This window comes from Zonotrichia leucophrys, chromosome 2 (assembly GCF_028769735.1).
Source record: "Zonotrichia leucophrys gambelii isolate GWCS_2022_RI chromosome 2, RI_Zleu_2.0, whole genome shotgun sequence".
In the NCBI taxonomy this organism is placed as follows: domain Eukaryota; kingdom Metazoa; phylum Chordata; class Aves; order Passeriformes; family Passerellidae; genus Zonotrichia; species Zonotrichia leucophrys.
Genome location: NC_088171.1, coordinates 65,149,400 through 65,168,435, shown reverse-complemented (window position 1 = coordinate 65,168,435; position 19,036 = coordinate 65,149,400). Strand labels below are relative to the sequence as shown.

General features: G+C 39.5%; 1 protein-coding gene across 16 annotated transcripts in view; it reads left to right on the top strand.

The window, feature by feature from the left end:
• Positions 1-19,036, top strand: part of PHACTR1 (phosphatase and actin regulator 1) — a 304,933-nt gene that overhangs the window by 181,727 nt on the left and 104,170 nt on the right. For all 16 annotated transcript variants that reach the window (XM_064705249.1, XM_064705255.1, XM_064705258.1 and 13 more), the window contains one exon: positions 2,725-2,889. In XM_064705249.1, coding sequence (XP_064561319.1) covers positions 2,725-2,889 — 165 coding nt within the window. The remainder of the gene's footprint in view (positions 1-2,724; positions 2,890-19,036) is intronic.

Below are 19,036 nucleotides of genomic sequence, written 5' to 3'. Positions count from 1 at the left end.
GTGGAGCACCGTGGGATCTTACTTGCTTGACCTAGAGGCATCTCAAAAATGGAGGAAGGGGAAAAGGAGTGGTCCCTTTGGATCTGCATATAGAGGGCAGTGGTCTGTACCCTGTGCTGGTCTTCAAAGCCCAGCAGGTGCCAGTGAAATTAGAAAGTGCAAGGAAATTTCTGATTTCCTCTTCTTTTTAGCCATATGGTTTATTCAGCATTACCAGGCAATTCCCAGCCTTGATACAGCATGTCCCAGCCCCTGTACAGGACAGAGCCTTGTAATGGGTTCTTTGGATAAGAAGGTATTTCTCCAGGCAGTCAGGCACAAAGAGCTGGAACAGAATGAAATGCTTTGGCTGGATTATCTTTTATTCTCTCTGTTTTAAATTGAAAGTAGATGTTCTCAGAAAGGTCTGTCTTTCTCTTTATTACCCCAAAGAATAGCAGTTTTTAACCATTTCCACTGAAATATCTGGGCTCAGCTATATATCTATCTATATATCTATCTATCTTGCTGGCTAGCTTTTCCTTCCTTGGAAAATTACAGGCAGCTGTATCTGGCATTGATATTTTACAGGAAAAAGGATTGTGTTGCATATTAACATTAAAAACAAACAAAAGAGCAATAACAAAACAACCAACCTTCTTGCGAAGACCTGAGGGACTCAAATAGTAGTTCAGTTGGAGTTCTGATAATGAAACCTCCTTTGTGTCAGAAATGCGTCTCTGGCTGTTCCCATGAAAACCAACCTAAATTTGGCTCACTTAAAGCCTTGAAAAAATTTCCATTGAGATACATAAGAATTTGCCAGCCAAAATCTCTGGTGATTCTGTCAGTGTGGAGTGGGTGTGCTCATCCCTTCAAAGCAATGTTCTTGCTGAGGTGCCTGAGCTCAAGCTCATGCCTGAGGTTAATATTTAAAATATGAGAGGTGAATAGAAACACTGGGCTGTTGTCTTCAGAGCAGAAGAAGTGATAATCTGCATCCTGTCTTTATGCATCTGAACTGTGTGTGCAATCCTCTCAAATCAGTGTTAGTGGCAGTGTCACATTACAACACAAGTCTGGGAAATGATATCCCTTAAAAAAAAAATACAAAAAAAACCACCACCAAACAACAACTTAAAAAATGAACAAACAAAAATAACAACAACAAACCACACAAAGCCCCTGCTTGTATGCTGACTGAACTATGCAGCTGTGGCACAGAGACAACCTCTCGTGCTAGTGGTGCCTTCCCTCTGTTGGTGCTTTCTTTGTGGTCCTGGCTTTCCATTCTCTGTGCCTCTAATGCCAGAGATGTTATTTCCCAAAACTATCAGCATTAGTTTTGCCTTGCAAATGTGAGACAGGGGGACCATGCAATTTAAGTATGTCGAGGGACAATCCCCAGACTTCTCTTGTTCTCATCAAGTAGGAAGGGTAATTTAAGTTCTTCAGGGTTTTTTTTTTTCCAGTATTGAGACTATCATGGTGTACTACAGGGTAAAGGTAGCAGATAACTGAACTCTTAAGTGAAGAAGCTCAGTGAAAACCTCTATCCTCTTCAAGGGAATTCGGCCCGAAGTGGGAATTGTATTAAAATCTAAAATTAAAAGTTTAAATGTTAAAAGCTAAGCATAAGAATTGGAGGGCAGTGAATGGGCAGAAAAATGGGACTAGACTTGTCCCTGCACTACAAGAAAGACTCTGGGGTACTAGAGAAAGGCTGGTAAAGGTTCTGGAGCACAGGTCTTATCATGAGTATCTGAGGCAGGAGAGATTCTGAGGAGAAAAGGAGGCTCAGGGGACCTTATAGGTCTCTAGAACTACCTAAAAGGAGGGTGTAGCCAGGTGGGGGTCAGCCTCTTCTCCCAGGTAACCAGTGGTAGGACTAGAGGAAATGGCCTCAAGTGACACCAGGGAGCTTTTAGATTGCATATTAGGACAATTTTTTTATGGAAACAGTTGTAAAGCATTGGAACAGGAGACCAGGGAAGTGGCAGTCACCATCTTTCAAAGATAGTGATGATGATGCAGTCACCATCCTTGGAAGAATTTAAAAGATGTGTACATCTGACACTTGGGGATATGGTTTAGGGGTGGACTTAGCAGTGCTGGGTTAACAGCTGGACCCCATCTTAGAGGTCCTATTCATCCCAAGCAATTCTATGAGTCTATGATTTTCTTAGCACCCTCTGTCTCACTAGGAAGTTCTAATGTAGCCCCTTTTTGTAACCCAAGCAATTTTAATGGACACCAAATGGTACCAAAGGGTCATTATTTATGAGGGTCCTTGCTCTTAATAAATATTAGTAAAACAAAATGTTTCTTTCCATTGCAATTAAAAAAAAAAAAAACAAAACAAAACTCTGTAATATTTCTTTTAAATTATATTGAATCTCTTTTTTTGGCTTTCTCTTTTCCATTCTCTGTCACACTTCCCCAGGAATGGCTGATGGCTGAACTGTCAGCTGTCTAGAGCAATGTAGAACAATTTGTTAAAAGCCATAACTTCTATAACATAATAATTTTCTGTTGAATCTTGTTGTTACTATTGTTCTTTACAGTAGATTAACAATTTCACTAAAAGAAAAGAAAATAATGTTTAAATTTTTTTTCCCTTTGCTATCCTTCTCCATGTCCATGAAGAATTTTTGCCATCTGTGTGGTTTTCTGATCATTTATTAAGGCATTTATTTCACTTCCCACCTTCCTTGTGTTTTTCTCTTTTTCTTGCTGAAATTACAGCTGAAGAGGTGGAAAGACTGGCTGCAATGCGTTCAGATTCTCTAGTACCTGGGACTCACACGCCTCCAATCAGAAGAAGGAGCAAATTTGCCACTCTCGGGAGAATTTTTAAGCCATGGAAATGGAGGAAGAAGAAGAGTGAAAAATTTAAGCACACTTCAGCAGGTAACAGTCGCGTTGGGATCGGTTTATTAATCTGGAACTTTTTGCTCATCAAGGCTGAAAATTTGTAATACAGCCTCAATTTGCATGTATTTCAACTGTTGAAGCTTGGCTTGGAGAGATTCATCAGATTCTAAGAGAAGATCTTTAACTTTGTTACAAACTTTTTCTTTAAAAGCCCTAAAGTGACACATCGGGTGCACTGCAATTAAATCAGCAGCTCACCAAATCTTTATTTTTAGGTTCTGCTACTAGATCTAGAGCCTAACTCAGAAGAAATCTTTGAATATTGATTCCAAAGATTATGATTAAAGGAAAAGGCAGTATGAAAAGATAATGCTAGAGGTCGATTTAGCTACATTTAAGCTCCTGTGAGTGCTAATAAAGGAGTGAGGAGAAAAGGAGTGACAGGATAAAGTTGACATTGTGTTGAGTAACTTGCATAACCAGAAATTATTCATTCCATTGGGCAGGAATGATGTGTCCCTGTTTTTTTGAGAAAACCAAATCTCAGTTCCTGCCACACCCCTCCTTTTGCCATTGCTTTCTTGCACTTCTAGTCCAAGACCCATTTTTATTAACAAAAAAAAAAGGGAAACTGAAAAAATGTGGGTTTGTAATGTAAATTGGTCAGAGCAAGAATCCCAGATGCAGGCATTGATCCATGTGATGAAAGTTCTGCAATGTATTTAGAAGGTTTATTTTCTTTGTTCTTTCATGATGGCCAATAATTGCTACGTTTGGTTCTGCAAGTCTTTAGCCTGGATTATCTGTGAGAAAACATGGAGTTTCTCCAGATTTCTTATTGTTTTCTCTACAACTAGAAAGAAAGCAGTGAGTATCTTGCTCCTTCAAGTGTCAGAAGAGGCTTGAGCTACAATAAGTTGCTTTTCTATCCTGTGTATTGCACAGTGGAAGGTTTCAGGCACTACTTGGATGTACCTGTGGCACCCCAAATCCTGTACTCCTGAAAGTGGCCCACAATGGGGTGAGACATCTCATTTAGCTAAGTGTGAATTTTTGAATGAGTTTAAATGCAGAATAAGTATTTTCAGGGTTTGTACCTGAATAAGTTCTTTACTGTGTGCTGTTTAGGCTGCTTTCTGATTTATCAGCCAAAAACTAATGAACTGGAATGGATGGCTATATCACTCTGAGTGATGATCATATTTTTTGACTTGACAGCTAGAAGCTATTGTCACCAAAAATGACATCTTTCTGCAAAAAAAAGAACTTGTGTTTCTTATTCTGCATCAGTCATAACCATAATGTAGTGTAGTAGAATTTCCATGAAAACCATGTAGCTCTTAGGGATATGTGGACACTGTGGTGGCCACTGCTTTGAATCTAGTTTGAGCATACTGCCTTGGTTGGTTACAACTAGGAGAATAACCATGGCTGTTCAGGAGGTACCATGGGTTGCCAAAGCTTGCCTACTGTTGAGTTTTATGGTTTCTGCAGCTCCAGCTGATGAGGCTGAGCTGCATGCTGCTGTGTTTAGGCTGACTGGTTTGAAGCTGGATGGAATATGGCTCCGTAGTCCACTCTGGGCATTACAAGAAGTATTGCTAAGATTTGCCCCATTACCAAAATATTTGGAAAGTACACAGTGATTAGAACCAGACTGAACACATGTATTTTCTCTTCTCAGAGGAATAGGAAGTTTTACCAGACATGCCAGCGTATCTTCTCCGCTAGTAAGAGTGAGTTCAGTGTCTGAAAAAACAATTTAAGAGCTGGGTCTCCAGAACATTTGTCAGTCACAGTACTGGGTTTGATCTCAGTTGAATCCAGAACCTTTCTCCTTTTTTTTATAGAAAAATTTTCATTTCTAGTAAGTTAACAGTATCCTGCAGCTGCTCTGCAAAATTGGTATTCCGGTCAGCTTCCCTGCTACTAACTGCAGCAAAATTGATGAGGATGTCAAATTTGCTGAGCACCCTGTGGAAGACAGGGATAGAGATTTGCTTCTGGACTGTGCGAGAGCTGGGACCTCACAGTTTCCATCATCCCCATCCCTGGGGAACAGAAATCCACCAGCACCCTACAAGACCCCTGCAGCAATTAGAAGCATTGGTTGAACCTTGGATGTGTAATACAAAAGATTTGACACATGGAAAACTAGCATTTTTCTGCCAGCATTTGCATGACCTCTTGTCTAGTACCTCTGATCTCACTGAGAAAATATATTTAATCTTTATAATGAATCAAAGGACAAGCTTGTGAGATGGCATAATGAGAGCCAGCATGAAGCTTCATAATACAGGCTTATTTTCTTCTAGTGCACTGATAAATGTGACACTTGGAAAAAAAGCATTCCCATTAGTGTCCTACAGGCACGCACCCAAGCTTTCCCACCTGCATAGAACATCAGTAATTATCAAAAAATAGATACTATACTAATACAATATTTTATTACGTCCTTATTTGCTGCAACAATGGATTCAATTATTTTTAATGTCAAAAAAAAAGTGGTAAGGGTCAAAACACATGGCCTAATCTGATGAAATTTCCTCTGAACTTAATGGGAGATTCTTCTCTGGGAGAGGACAGAAGGAAAGAGAGAGCTGATATGTAAGGTTGAAAGGTTGCCTTTTTCTTGGTATTTCCAAGTGCTACCATTTTGTATCCATATCTTTATCAGACTGAAAGCTCTGCTTAGTTATTCAGAGATGAATGTTTTTAAATTCAATTCAACAGTCAAGGAGCAAAAAAACCTTTTAGGTGATAGGAAAAGTTATTTTCTGACACCTAGTAACTGCATGAGGTGAGACAGTATACAATTTGATTGATGGAGGACCTCAGTGTTAGGCTTACTATACATGATGCCTCTCAGCACATCAATACTCAAATTGTGGTATTTGAGCATAAGTCCCCCATCCTCTGTCTTTGTTATTGTATTGTCACTGACAAGCAGAGGGTCAAAAGGATGTTCATGTTTTGTAGAATTATATATTTATAGAGTACGTTGGTTTTGGTATTTGTGTAGTGACATTGCAGAAGGGTCCAAAGTCTGACATTGCCTTGGTGCTGACTTGGAAACAGAGGTCAGAGTCATGGGTTTGATGCAGGCATCTCATGCCTTTGCCTCGCAGCTGGTCTCTGTGAGATCATCATTAGGTATTTCGTAAAACAGCCAGAGCAGGTAGAGAAGATCACGGGTAGGGTGATCTGTGTGCAGATGGGAAGCACCAGATGAGCCACCGGGTTTGATCTGAGTGACCTCTTCTGCTGGAAGGTGGTGTGTTAAGGAGGTATGTAAGGAATGTGCACTGTGAATGAAAGATAGGCTTTGTCTAGGCATAATCTCAGAAAACAGGGAGATAACACTCTATGAGGGACACCAGTGTACCACAGCAGGAACAGAAACAAGTTAATTCTCACAGTATTGTATTCATAGGGAAGCCCCAATGAAGATAGGAATGATGCATCTGACTCCATGTTCTCAGAAGGCTAATTTATTACTTTATAGTACTATATTATATTAAAGATTACTATACCATGCTAAACTGAAGAATTCAGAAAAGATACCTAATGAATGCTAAAAAGATAATCATGAAAACTCAACTCTTTACAGAGTTCCAACACAGCTTGGCCTTGGTTGGCCAATGAGTCAAAGCAAGCCACACCAGAATCTAATCAGGCAATCACCTTTGGGTAAACAATCTCCAAACACATTCTACATGAGCAAAACACAGGAGAAGCAAATGAGATAAGAATTGTTTTCCTTTTCTCTGAGGCTTCTCAGCTTCCCAGGAGAAAAACCCTGGGTGAAGGAATTTTGTCAGAGAATGTGAATGCCACATCACAGAAGTTCTCCTCCTGGACAGAAGTGAAGTTCCCACCATCATGATGTGGTTTTCAGTGTCAGGTCTGCAAATCATTTTATCACAGAACATCTATTTTAAGTTCCTTGATGGGTGATGAGACCCCCGCAGTACAGCATAAACTCTCTGGACACTGAAATTCCATATACAGGGACTTAAACAAAGAAACTAAATTCTGCCACATTGTTGTTCATGCTGATGTTCATGCTGTTCATTCAGAGATATGCTGTATGTTTTTAAAGTTAGCAAAGATTTTTACATGAAGTGTGGAAACCTTTATTTCCATGCAGGGCCAAGGCCCCCTCAACAAAAATGTGAGGTATTATAAAGCTGTGAAGAACAGACAAACTTCTAAATGGCAAGATTCTTTCTGTTAAGAGCATGGTTTCTTACAGCTGACAAGGAGCAGTCTCATGGCAGAACAAGCCAGGAAGAAACATCATTTTCTATACTCAAGCACATTTCCTTGGCTGGATGCAGCTGGGATGGCTCTAGAAGACTGGTCAAGATTTTAAAAGGCAAATGGGGCTCTCTGAGAATCAGCGAAGCAGATAGCAAGAGACCAAGCTGACTGTCTTCTCTGCTAGACCTTTGTAATTTTTTTTAATACCTTGATCATCTGCTCGCCTTGCTGTGAACTTGAAAAATATTCCTGGTGTGTTGCTGTTTTATTGCAGTGCTGTACACATGCTGAAATGTCATTTCCTGGAGATGTTTTGGAGAAGGAACTGCTTCTGAAAGAAAGAAGCTTGAGGGGAAATAGATTCTGCAGTTACTTGAAATATTATTGAAGGTTTTTTATCACTACTTTCGTCAAAAGCCAACTGTTTGCAACCTTTCAGAAAAAAAGTGTTTCAGCTGCTTGGAGAATTTTGAGTAGAGAAAAATGTCTTGTTTTGTCATTTCCCATTTCTGGTGACCTTCATTTTAAAGAATTGGTGCATCTGTCTTCCGCCATCCTTGCTTCCTGAATCGCAGTGCTCAGGCAAAATGGAGAAGGAAGCACGTAACTTGTACTTGAAGGATACTAGTTGGAATGACAAGAGAAAAGCAGGAAAGGAAATATTTTTAATTCAGCCTTTCCTCCTAGGTACATTGAAAACTCCTTTTATTTGTCTCCCAGTTTCCCTTCCTAGAAATACTTGCAATCCTCCTCCACGGGGCAGTAATCACATACCAGTCCTCTGGTGCCACAGTTCCCATCCCAAAAACCCTGATCCTGTTTCATTTAAGGCTTCATTGGCTTAGGTTACATTGTAGAGATTGGTGTTCAAGAGCCTGTGTCAAGGTGTAGGACTAGGGAGTTGGAAAGGATGAAGACCAGGGCTGAAGCAGACCAGAATATCAAAAGAGCCAAAATGCAAACCATTGTGAGCCAAGTATCATCAGCTGGTATGGGGAAAAAGGACATTCAGGGCAGGTCTCTGGATTGATCTGTTGCCTAAGGGCCTTAAGACTCTTTTAATAGTTATCTGTACAGAGGATGACAATCTTCTCTTGCTAGCAGTTACTCTGTTAAGTAGGAATAGAGGAGGTCTGCACTCTCCATCTAAAGATTTAAGCCAAATTGTGTAGACAATGCCACAAAAGGGAGCATGTGGATTTTTTCAGTTTACTTTTTGGGGAGGGGGTAACATGCTCTTCCATTTGCTTTCACTCTCACTCAAGCCATTTAAAGATATTAAGTGAGCCTCAACAAAGCTGACTCATTCAAACTTTAGCTGCCTCACTCCCAAAATCTGCTTTAAAACAGATAATAATTTTGTGCCTGAATCTTTTTTTTTTTTTACTTGTTAATCCTTGGTGCTTTGGTTTTTCCAACCAGATTTTTTTTTAAAGATACTCTATTAAAAAAATAATAAGTCAGTGTGTTTATGTAAGTTAAGTCTCCCAGTCAGCAGGGGAGATTGCTTAAATTGGCAACACTTATGGGCAAGGATTTTTCAGTGTTTCTGATAAATAACAAGAAAAAAAAAAAAAGTGATAAAGCTGTTCAATTAAAGAAACTGTTATTCATAAACCATGCCCAGATCATTTGATTCCTACTGCTGATTATTTCTAACTACAACAGGTAAATATTTTAAACTTTTCTTTCCAGAATATTCCAGATGGGAGACATTCAATTATATGTTGCCAGTGCTTCTCTTAAACCTTCTGCTTTGCCAGTAATTGCCTCTTGTGTTTTTTCATATAAAACCCTTAGGGTATTAAACTGGTCATGCAATTTAGGTAAGACCTTTGCCTGGGGAAAGGAAGGAGAAGCACAGGCTGCAGCCATGCCTGCCCCAGCCCTGCCTGTACTTCTAGGGTGGTGCACTGTGGGGTGAGAGACTCAGTGTGGTTTTCCCAAGTGCCAGGTTATTGACATCTATCTGCAGAGGTTCTGTTTTCGTTGAAAAGAGTGGTTTTGTTTGGATTGTTGTCTAACAAGGATAACTGTTTTATAGCACTTTATGGTCCCATTCTGTTCTTCTGAATTTTATTTAATATCTGCTGTGATCCCATGTGAAAAGTATAAATATTTCATTTAAAAATCCTCTTATACTTTCAAGCCAGACTGTCTCTAGGTTTAGATATGGAGAACAGAAGTAATTATGTTTTTATCTTTCCTGATGCTCATATTCTGATGACTTGGAAATATAATTCAGAATTCTGAATCAGTGCTCAGAGAGAGAGCACAGTGTCCCCTCCAGGCTAGCTGGGTCTAAAGCCACCCTGAAGCCTGAAATACCTCAGAACCCTTCCTGTTCTCCTCCATGACAAAGCCTGTTAATATTTTTGTGTAAAACCCTTAGGGGCCCTTTTGAAGTGAAACAGCGAGCAGGTGATAGAGATGCTGGTCCAAGCCAAGTATTTTTGCTGTGCTGGTGCAGCTCATAGAGCATTAAGGCATTGCTAAAAATCACTGATCATTTCCAAGTTTTTGGGAGAAGAGACAAAAATGGCACTTTTATAAAATAAGTCCAAACTTGCAAAAAAAGGAGCTCTGGTTTTATTAAAAACCAGCAGTACAACTGCTTTTCAGAGTTAGAAAGGGCTGCTATGTGATTATTTGAGGTAAGCACAAGCTGTCATTGTCTGAAGAAAAGCAGCATTTTGCAAGAACTTGGGCAGTTCCTGAATGCACATTGAATGAAATAAATATTTTTGCATTAAGAAAAATAAAAAAAAAAAGATCATTATATTTCAGTGTTTTCTAGATTAATCTTAGAAGAGTTTTTATGCAAATTTACTTTTCTGTTTGAAATTGGAACTAGATATTATTTAGTATAGTTAAAAACCTGAATTTCAAATATAAAATGGTTTCCTGGTAGACAGAAAACCATTTGTATCTTAGGTCTGTTAAAGTATTACACTGCTTGCATTCAAGGACTGAATAAAAATTAAAATCCATACACAGTTCTATTTTTTACATTGATCCAAAACTACACACTTGATGTATTCTGAATTTTGAAAGTGAAAAAAAAATTCTAGGATTGCATTTAACTTCTTTTTGTATGCACTGACATTTTCGTAATGTCTTTTAAGAAATTGGCAGAAAAATGTACCAGAATTCATGCAAAACTATAGACAGCTTTTTAAAAATTTCATCTTTTGCCATTCCATAGAGGGAGCAAAACTATCTTGTGTATCTGCTTACTGCTGTGGAACCAAAGATTCACAGAGATTTTTAAAGCCAGTGGTCATTTTAAGCCTCACAATTAGATAAACAGCCCAAAGCTAGGGTGGCAGAAGAAACTTAATAGCAAGGGAAAGTGATGGCTGATGTTTGTCTCTTGCTGATATTCTAAATTGTCAGCGTTTTCAGATTTGTCATTTTAAGGAGATTAAAAGAATGGAAATGCATTCGGAAGTTGCAGATCTGATTTGTACAAGGAAGGCAGTGAAAGCAGTTGTCTATTTTTATACTTGAATTGCCAACTGGAAGCTCCTAGTTCAAAAATGGAGGAAACAATCACTCCCCCGGGAGCATGTATTCCACTACAGAGCAGTATCACTGTGTCTTCCTGAGATGTGCTGCAGAACATTTCCAGGGTTTAAGAAGTGGGCTGTGCTTAGCTGGGCTGAAAAATGTGTTTAGGGATTGTTCTACCCCCGTGCCAGCTGTAATGGAATGTGTGAAACGAGGCCTCTAAATGTGTCCCGTCTTACAGGAAAGAGATGTTTAATGAGGCTGTTTGGTTTTTATGCTAATTACAATTCCAGCTGCTGCGTGAAGATTATATGAGGCCACCCAAACTGTAATGCTGCGACATAATTCTACAACAGTGCATTCATGTTAAAATAATATAATACAATTAATCCATTAGAAAAAGTACAAATTGTGATGATTGAAATAGATGCTGTTCATAACATAAGCTTCTTCATGGCATATGGATTAGAGAACAATGTCCATTGGAAATGTTTTAAATGTTTTAGCAACAAATCAGTAATAATGGAATATCTGACTGTGGGGAGAGAGAATACGTGTTTGGAATAAGCTCATTCTTGTGTAAAAAGTTGTTGTACATCCTCAGCTTCCATTACTATGACTCATGAATGGAGGGTCTTCATCAGACTGTGTCCTTACAGGTTATTTTAGAATTATTTCATTTAACAACAAAATGAAGCTGCATTTTATGTTTAGAATGTATATGGAAGCATGGATATTAATTAGTATTTCTCAGACCGCTGGCTTTTGTTCTTTGGTTTTCACTGCCTTTATAAAGGCACAGGAAAAAATCACAACATTTCATAGTGACATGAGGCCATGAGGAAATTTGTCTTCACAATGGTGCTTTCACTGAGAAGTGCTGTTAAGGAATCTTTATTCCTAGAATGCTGTTTTGCTCTCTCTCGGTGTTTCCCGCAGGGGGGAAATGAAGCAGGAATCCCCGAGGCCAGCACGGCAGAACCTCGAGCGAGTCCTGCTGTGCCATGTGACCCGTGTTGTGACTGGGAAATGGGTTGGTTTGGTCATGTGAGCATGCAGCCCAGTGGGTCTAATCTGATGGGACTTTTTAATCACGGTGGTTGCCCTTTATTTCCATGTCCATGAGCTGCATTAAAGGCACATACAGTTAGATGTATAGGGTATTGGCAGCAGAGATGAGAATTCCAGGTCCACAGGGATCTGAAATATGGATGGCATTCACCCAGACAAAACCATTAACTTCATGAGCTCTTTCCAGGGATGCTGGGGCTAGTATGTTGAGGAATAATAAATAGTTGCTAGAAAGAGAAACTGAATTGCTCTATATACAGAGGTTTAATAGGAAAACACATTATGAATTGGAAATCAAAGATAGCTTGATGAGGAACAGTTTCATAGAAACCTTGGTCTAAGTCTTTTTTATTGTAGGGCTTGTTTATACATTGTAACTTGAATTATTTAAGCCATAAATATGAAACAGATTAGTTATAACATCATAAACCCTTGGGTGGATGTTTATGCAGTTCATAAACTCATTCATTTTATTTTAATTCATTAAGGCAAATTTAGTTCTGAATTAAAGTGTCCACATAAGTGTTTAATGTGGCGATCCTCCTTGAATCTCCAATTCAGGTTGCTCTTCCTGAGCAACCATGTAAGTAATCACAGGAACTAATGTGCAGGAAAGAGTTGATCAGACAACCTGAGGTGTCACAAGAGATGGGTCCTAGAGGCTCTGTTTGTGAAAGCTACACATGGCTACTGGACTGCCTGAGGGACTGGGCAAAGGAAGTCCGAGGTGGTGATTAGAACGTTTAATGAAGAGAGAAAGCTGTTGTGTTCTCTTCCAAATTCTGCTGCTAACCCATCCCAGTCTTGTTGCAAACAACACCTGTAGATATTGGACTTCTAAGTATTGCAGGACTTGACTGCAGTTTGACCAGGTCTCTTTTTTTTGGGGTCAGTCTGTCCGTATGTAGGGTTTCTTCAGACCTGCAGCTCTCAAAGTCAAGTAATTCAGAGGGACTTTGGGATTACAGTAATAAAAAGGATTTCTAAAATGTAGGAGAAAATCTTGGAAACCAAGAGCATGGGGGAGAGGTACTCATTCCTTTTAGAAGTTAAACTCCCTATTTGGAGAAACATACAGATTTTGTGAATACTAAAAATTTGCTTTATTGATACACTTTCAGATGAATGTTTCAGTTCCACAGTATGATGTCTGTATAAAGCAGTAGTTAAAAATAAGATTTAATTTGGTTACTATTTGTTTGTGTAGGCTGAAGACATAATACTATCTGTTGTTAACTGCATCTGAATTGCTTATTATCTACAGGATATTCCACACTTTGAGATAAAAGTAGTGGTAGAATAGATCCATGATGCTGAACATGACTCACTATTCCTTTTGTTCTTACTGGAGTAGCAGGTATATGTTTCTAGGTTGAAAAATGGAGTTTCTCAGTCTCTTATTTTGCAGATGAGTATGTGTATATGCATTTTTGAAGGACAGGTTCCTCTTTAAAAGGTTTTAATTTGGTAATTAACAGTATTGGTCCTTTATATCCTCAGAGTTCTATTTACATCTCTTCAAGGTAATCTGGCAATCCGAAACAATTCTCTTTATCAAAACAGGCAGTAAAAATCATCCTTTTGCTGTGGTGAACCACACTTTTTAAATTTACCCAACAACATTGTTTGCCTGTTCTAAAAGAAAAGTTACAGGGAGTTTGACTGCCACTAGCTACCACTTGAATCTGAAAACATCAATTGCTCATTTCCCTGTGTCTTGCAGGAAACTCTTGGTCCTCATGTGCTCTTCATTTAATCCTTAGTTAAAAGTAGTGTGGGGCTGACAGCTGAACATGCACAGATAAGCAGTCGTCTGAGGAAGGGCCAAAGAAGGTCCAGATATGCTTCTACCTGAAGGCAGTGCATATATTTATGCTGAAAATGGTTGGCAATGAGTCTGATTTTCTTCCTGCTGAAGCTGATGAATTCTGTTGCTGTCCTCACTGAGCACAGGGCGCCTGGCAGGCAGCTCCTGAATACCAAAAGCCTTTGTTCCTATGGACTGGCCAGGAAGGCTTCTGCCAGCTGCACAATCACCTTTCTGAGGTGCTCTGTTCCCAAAGGAACACTGTGGGACTTGGTGGGTGCTCAGATCTTTGCAGTAATAAACAATATCTGCAGGCAGAATGTTTCCAGGGTATGCACATACATTTAGAAACCTTGCAACCTTTTATAGTTAAGTTCTGCCTCAAGACCATTTGAAGCCGTGAATTTCTATCACTATCATCAAGAATCAATACTGCATTTACACTTCTGTACTGGCACTTACATTTTAAGAACTGTACATGTACATCTAATGGCCTGTGTGTTTTATGGACCTGATCAAAAGCCCCATAAAAATGATCATTTGATTCTCTCTGGTTTTTGTGGGCATAGGATCAAGTCTGTATTAAGTAGTCATAGTAGCATTCCTCCCAGTTTCTCATCTAATAAGAAAATATGCTACAGATAGATGAAACATCCATTTAACAAAATTATGTAGTTGACTGTGAGTGAAATATTAGATGACATTTGAGCTACAGTTTGCATACCTGAGTGGTAGTGTTTTTTCTCACCAGCTAGTAGCTTCCAGTACACCATCGCAGTCCTCAATCTGAAGGATTGTAGTTTATAGTTGTGAAAAAAATCAGACTCAGTAATTCCATGAGAAACAGAACTTTTGAAACACAATATTGTATGGGTTGCTCCTTCCTGAATCTTTTGCCATCTGATCACAAGCCTAGGAATGGCAATTTGGGTCAAGTTTCCCTAACCAGCCTTTCAGAATTTTAGAAACACTACAAATTTATGATCTTTTGTCCTGACCAAAGTATGCCAAAATTGGAAAGAGGTAGTGGAATTACCAATGAAGGCATATAAAGACAAGGAAGCCACTGCTGCTGCTAAAAATATGCAGGAAGGGATGGGAGAAAACAAGGCATTGGCTGGGTGCTATAGAAAAGGATGCTTTGGCTCTTCTTGTTTTAGGCTGGCCAATGAGTTTAGAAGAGTGGCAGCACATACGGCATCCTTTTACAACCTCAGTATTAATTTCAAAATATCTGCAATATCTTTCATCAAATGTACTCTGTAAGGAAGATAAGCACCAGAATAAGAAGCTTCTGTGAAATTGTTTATAGAAATTATTTTGGATTTTATGCTAAGTGAAGAATCCTTGTGTGTCTTCATGCTTCTGTTTGCTTTGGAAAGAGCCAGGGTGTGAAGGTATTTGCAGGGTTTTGATCAGACCCCTGGGAGAGATCAGGAGGTTACTCTGCAGGCAGACAAATGCAGAACTGTCATGGGAAGATTATTACAGAAAATCCATGTGTATTGGTTTATAAATTAAAAAAATCAAATCAGCAACAGCTGCTCTTAATTAGTGATGGATCTGAACTGACCACACAGTCAGCCAGGCATCCATTGTTGATCTCCATAACAGAACTCTCATGCTGGCAGCAGCGATGCAGGAGCCCTGGCACATGTACTTCTCCCTGCTAGCAACCGAGTCCATGCCCTATCTTTTATTTAGATGTGATGTTTACGCCCCAGAAAACTTCCAGTTTGGAATGGCTACCTCTAAATATTGATGTTGGTTTTTTGCATCTGAATCTGCAAAGGCATTGTGCTGAAACGAGAGGCCAGTGACGCTGTGGTATTTCTGGCATTAATGTGCAGACAACATTCCTGCAGGCTAAAATGCACCGCAAGAAGCTGACAAAACCAATCAAAATCCCCCCATTTGTTAGTCTAGCAGATTAGTCCATTTTCTGATTTCACTGCAAGGATTGTGAGACTGGCTTAACTCAGCTGCCCTCATTTGAGTGACTGCACTTAGATCAAGCCAAGTCTCAGCTGTGTCATTCATACTGTTACACCTTCTGAATGCAGGCAGCTGAGGCTTGAACTGGGGCAACTGAATTAACAAAATTAATGCCAATTCACATTTTGGTCGGGGCATTATTTGTAGTATTCTTTGATCTGTTGAGAAGGCATTACCTGAGCTGCTCTTGTAGAAGGCCATTGGTGAGCCCATGTGCTGACACCTGAACATTGGTTTCCAGAGGCCTGGAGCCCCTGTTGCTAGTGAAGACATAACTGTTTCACAATTTAGTTGTCTTCTGGCACTGGTTCATTTATTGAATTGAGCTGGCTGTGAGCTCTTCAGCATAGTCATGACATCTTTCTCCTATTGTCCTTATCAGCAAAATGACCACTGAGAGAAAGAACTTGTATTTGACGAGGGTCTTCAGAATTTATCTGTGGAATTATGTGCCCTGAGAAAGAGTGGCTCTTACCTGTGATATCTGTTGTCTTGGCAACATTGTTTTATCCAGGAAATACAGTGTATATTGGCGTAACCTTCTTGCCCCATGCTGCAAAATGATTTATATTGGTCTTGTTTTCTTTCCTGCATCCCTAGAAGGAAAGGCTATAAAAGTGAACATTGCAAATACACAGGATAGAAAAGCCACAGGGGAAGAGAGCTGAGACGCTCCCCTTCTGTGCTAATTGAAAGTAGGCCAAATCATAGTTCACTGCACAGATAAATGAGAGAAACAGAAGAGGGGCTTTGAGGATTGCATTATCTAATAAACCCAGCAGTATCTCCAGAAAAGCAGAGCTCTCTCTTAGCCACTGTCAGAGCAAACATGGTACCAGTATGCATATTGTGAATAAATTGGTGTGTGTCTATGGTCTGAAACTCCCTGTAGGTTAAGGTGAGTAAAGCAATAGCTTTTTCAAGCATATGTGGCAAGGTATGGGCTAAGCAAAGTACTTGTGCTGCTAGTCTAATGGTGCCTCTTGTGCTGCAGAGAAGCTGGATAAAAAGAGGGCTAATATTCAGGAGTCCTAGATCCATATCATAGTTGGTTTGCAGCTGGTAGAGCAGAGTCTCCCTATTCATCTAACACCTGCTATTTCTGTAAAACCTTTATGTATATATGCTTATGTCCTACTTTTTTCTCTTGAAATCTATACACATGTTCGAGCTCACTACATTGCCTGCCTGCAGCAGATGATATAGGCCATCCTTTTGTCTGTTAAACTTGGTTGTAAAATCTCATCACCTTCAGTGACAACAGGCCTGACCCTCTGTAAAAATGCAGTGAAGGTTTTCTGCAGGAAGCTTTTTGCTGTGTATCTAAGGCACTCCAAATAGTGAGAACACTATTTTAAGTAATACTCTCAAGGAAAGAATAGCACAAAAAATGCACACACATTTATTAGAGGAGATAACTGCGGAACAAAATTATGTTGATGAATAACAAATAGGAGATTGTTTACAAAATGCTGATTTCTGGCTCATTGTTTACTTAATTTTTCCTGTTTCATTTTGCTTGAATAATGTAAATGCATTGGTCCCATTAGTCTCCAGGAGATCTTTAGGCATTTTCAGTTGCTCATGAGAATGTTTCCCAAAGCCTTTTGGAGTGGGACTACCTCTGTGTAGGAAAAGACTCTCAAAAGCCACCCTCTCATCCTGTTCCTGACTCCTTGGCATCACCTTGGTAGTCAAACCAACTGCTTATTGGGAAAGTAATAACTTTCCCAATAAGCAGTTGGTTTGCAGGAAACCACTGAGGCAGTTTTAGCTGTCTCTTAATGAAATGTACCAGCTGGAAATCAGGAGAAGCATGATCATCATGGGACCAATCAGCCCTCTGTGGAGAAGCGGGAAGTGCTATGTAAACTACAATCAGTATGTCTGTGATGAGAGCAGTGTTGTACTGAGTGGGTAGCTGATATTATGGTGAAATACTTAAATTCAAACACCACTTTAATTAAATTTCACTCAGTATTAGGCTAGGAAATTGATACGATTTAAAAAAATTGAAATCAGCCCTGAGCAAACATGAGCACACTGACCTGTCTCTTCTTGCCAACTGCCTGCAATCATTTTTGTGCCACAGGATATCTTCTGCAGCCAGTGGGCCACTGCATTTTACTAAAACCTAAGCTGTTTTTTATCCTTTTAATACTGTCTGCTTTGAGATTGCTCAGAGTGCACCTCTGGAGAATTTTTGTTTCATTTTTGCATGCTGCATATCATGGGAGAATCCTTAAATGAGATAGCAGTTTTTCAATACGATGTATGTTGTGGCTCCAGTTCTTTCTGCCAGAAGTGTCCCAAACAGATGCTGACAGTGTCATGTTCACTGCTGGGATTGACAGCAGCGGACGTTACCCATGGTAGGAGCAGAGCATGCCCAAGAGACGTGCTGTGACTCACCACTCCCATTTCAGCCCCTTTCCATCAGGTGAAGTGCCTGCAGAAGCCCTGGCTCTGCACGGACAACAACTCACGCAGAGAAACCGCAAGAGACAACCAGCAGGACCCCAGCCAAAGCTGAGCTTGCCTTCAGGTATCTCAGGCAGCCATCTAGGCCAGCTCCTTGGCTCACAGTATTTTCTCAGCTTGTCTTCTGTCCTGCAGCCCAGTGGGCAGGCAAGGAGAGGATAAACAAAGCACAGATTGCTTTAAAGTCATGCTAGCCACAGATCAGTGCTAGGCTAAGATTTCACTTCATTTTATTTTGGACTGTGATCTTTCCCAATTTTTTTAATAGTTACCACCAATGTCACTTGGATAACACAAAGCAGCAAATAACAGTTGACTTTTGCTTACATAAGATAAAGTTGTACTTTGACTTACACCTCTGTTTCAGATATTTCAGGTCAAATTTTGCTTTCAGTTACGTCTAGGTATTTCCTATTAAATCTGTCAGGTTAGGTAACACTGGCATTGTAAAGAAAAGCATAAATTTTGCCCTAAAGTGCATTGTTCTACCAGTCCATTTTATTCTGTGTAGGTACAGATCTTTTAATTATTAAGCTGATTCCTAATTTGGAGCAGACTTCTGCTAAGTGCTTGAAGATAAAAGGTATGAGGCAGACAGTGTGATAGCTGAGAAACGAAAGAGAGGCCGAATCTAGATGGCAGGAAGACAAACTTGCATGAGTAGCTGTGATTAATGCTCATTTACACATGCTCACATGCATTCATTCCTACTTTCCTTAGTAAAGGAAAGTAAGCTAGTAAACTAGTCTTAAAAGCCTACTCAAAATCCAGATACTGAAGAGATGTAGCTCATAAATTATGTTTTCGCAGCATGTGCTAGGTGTGGATTGATGTGAGCAACTATTCTGTGAGATAAGTGTATTAAGAAACATGTAATGACTCAACTTAGGGACTGAACCTTCCAGAGCAGCTTATTCAAGTGCAATACATACAGATATATAGAGATATATAAATAAAAGATATTGCATAAGTCAGTACGCTGGAATGAGTTGGAGAGGCATAAAGTGGTTTATATTCTAGTTCTTATTATTCATGTTCTATTTTAATTTGTTACTT